Consider the following 2,356-nt stretch of genomic DNA (forward strand, 5'->3'; position numbering starts at 1 on the left):
CCACGTGCCAGCAGCTCCCTGGGAGCACCGGGGGGCCTTCAGGGAGATGCTCAGACTTCCAGGCTTATTCTCTCCCCCACTTCAAATAAAACTCCTCTCCCATCAGACAGACAGGTTTGATAATAAGCCTGATGCTGTTCTCCTTGAAAAAGATTGGTGAGCAGACATCAGGGACAAAAATCAGCATGAAAAGATTCCTCCTCAGCTGTGTGAGGAAGTGGATTTAGCTGGGAACAGGCTCCTCATGGAGCTGCCAGGATTTCTGCTGGGGAACAGGGATGAGGGGCTGCTCCCTGTGGAGAGAAAATGCTCTGGAGAAGGTTTGTGGCAGCAGCAGCTCAGCAGATGCTCGGTGGCACCTGCACTGAGGATGCCACAACTGCCAAGAGCTTTTCCCCCAAGGATTTGCTTCCTGACAGGCCAGGAACACCCCCAGCAAGAAATCCCACTCCAGGATATAAAGCAGGAAGGGTTTTTTTTAATAAAAAAATCCAGCCCAGGGTCCTCAAGGAGCTGATTCCCGAGAGTCACACGGGAACGGGACTGTGAGCCATAGGATTTCCCAGCAGCTGTGTCCTGGCAAACAGGAAAACTGAGGCAGGAGAGAACAAATCCACTGTTCCCCCTGAGTGACCTCGCTGGGCACAGCTCACAGGTGGGAATTCACTCCCTTTTTGGCTGGAATTGCCCCAGAGTGGCCCAGCCCCCCTGGGACTGAGCCTGGAGCCACGCTGGGCCTCGGGATGCTCGTTCCCCCCCTGCTCCAGGGCTGCTTCCCACAGTTTGGGCTGAATCCCAGGTGCTTGGCCATTCCAGCTGCATCCTTTGCAGCTCCTAAGGCTGCTCCAGGAACCAGCCAAGGAAAGGCCAGCACTTGGAAAAGACCTTTCCACAGGGGTGTGGGCTGTTGGTGCCCCAAAATTACGCAAAAAAGAGTAACTTTGGGCAGTGCTCCTGTTTTTAACCTTCTTCCTGTTAAACTCTGGGCAAAGTGGGAAATGCCTGCAATCTGAGCAATGCTTCCAGGTGTGCAGAGTCCACAAACGAGCCACCACCCCACACAACTGCCAAAGGCATCCTGGCTCCACGTTTTCCAGAAGAAACGAGTTCCCCTCGTGCGGTTAAATCCCAGCGGATTTACCTGTGGTCTCTCCTTAAACTCCTTGGTTTTTAAATGAAGCTTGTGATTGAAGTGTCAGAATCACAACAGGAATCACGCAGTGCATTCAAACAAAGGGAAGCAGAGGGTTTTGTTTGGATCCTCGTCCAACTTTCCCTCCTTATTTGCTGTATCATCCACATGCAGCATTAAAATATCCCCCCGAGGCTTTGGCAGGAGGCAGAGTGCAGGATCTGTGGCTCAGGGCTGCTCTTTCAGGAAGTGTGAATATGCATTAATGTAGGTTTGATATCCCACTGATCCCCTGCAGAGCTGCAGGAACCAGGCACGGGGCTGTTCCAGCTGGGAGCAGCAGCTCTGGGAATGCTCAGGACAGAGCAAGAGGCCAACATAGAGCCAACGTTAGACATGGGACACTGGGAATGGGGCTGGGATGCAAAGCCACCACCGGGAGCATCCCGGTGCAGCAAATGGAGGGGCTCTGTCCTGGGCTTTGGGGGTTTTGGGGTGGAAGGGACCTCAAAGCTCATCCATTCCCATGCCCTGCCATGGGTGGAAGCTCCCACTATCCCAGGTGGCTCCAGGCCCCATCCAACCTGGCCTTGGACAGCTCCAGGGGTGGGGGGATCACACCCTCCACGGGTTTCACGCCCCAAAAGGGGCTGAGGGTTCAGTTCTGCACCATCCCACTGCCCTGGGCACAGCCAGGACCCGAGGGCTGGGGGGCTGTGCTGGGATTCTCCAGGAGTCAGACCCCAGAGTTTGAGGGGAAAGCAAGAGCTGAGGCTCAGCCAGAGGCAGGCCCCCAACCCCCTGCCCTGCCCACCTTTGATCAGCCGGTACCACTGCTTGCACACCAGGGCGGCGGTTTTGTGCTCCTGGTAGGGAGACAGGAAGGACAGGATGTATTCCAGCACCTCCTCCGGCAGCTCCAGCATGGATCTGCTGTGCCTGCTCTCCTCCAGCTCCAGCTCGGCCTGGGGCTCCTCCTCCTGCTCCATCGTCCCCTCGGCCGCGGCGTCCTCGGCGTCCACGGCCATGAACCCATCGTCCTCACTGTCCGAGGAGCTGGCCATGGCATCCCACTCCACTGCTGAACGGGGAAAACGGGACAAGGGGGGTCACAGGAGAACTGGGAGCACCAGGAATACACCTGCAAGGGTTCACATTCACACCACAGAGCTCGGTCAAGCTCTGCCACCACAAACACCCGGGGCAGGACGGGGGTGCAGAGCC

The 2,356-nt window shown here is 56.7% G+C and overlaps 1 protein-coding gene across 1 annotated transcript in view; it reads right to left on the bottom strand.

Annotated features, from left to right (window-relative positions):
* The window catches only part of FBXO42 (F-box protein 42), a 31,057-nt gene extending 28,847 nt beyond the window's left edge, over positions 1-2,210 (bottom strand). Inside the window, exon 1 of the mRNA XM_029965230.1 lies at positions 1,947-2,210. Within this exon, the coding sequence (XP_029821090.1) occupies positions 1,947-2,196 (250 nt within the window). The 5' untranslated portion in view covers positions 2,197-2,210. The remainder of the gene's footprint in view (positions 1-1,946) is intronic.
* Positions 2,211-2,356: the final 146 nt, after the last annotated feature.

This window comes from Manacus vitellinus, unplaced genomic scaffold (genome assembly GCF_001715985.3).
Source record: "Manacus vitellinus isolate BGI_N305 unplaced genomic scaffold, ASM171598v3 scaffold_92_pilon, whole genome shotgun sequence".
Classification (NCBI taxonomy): Eukaryota; Metazoa; Chordata; class Aves; order Passeriformes; family Pipridae; genus Manacus; species Manacus vitellinus.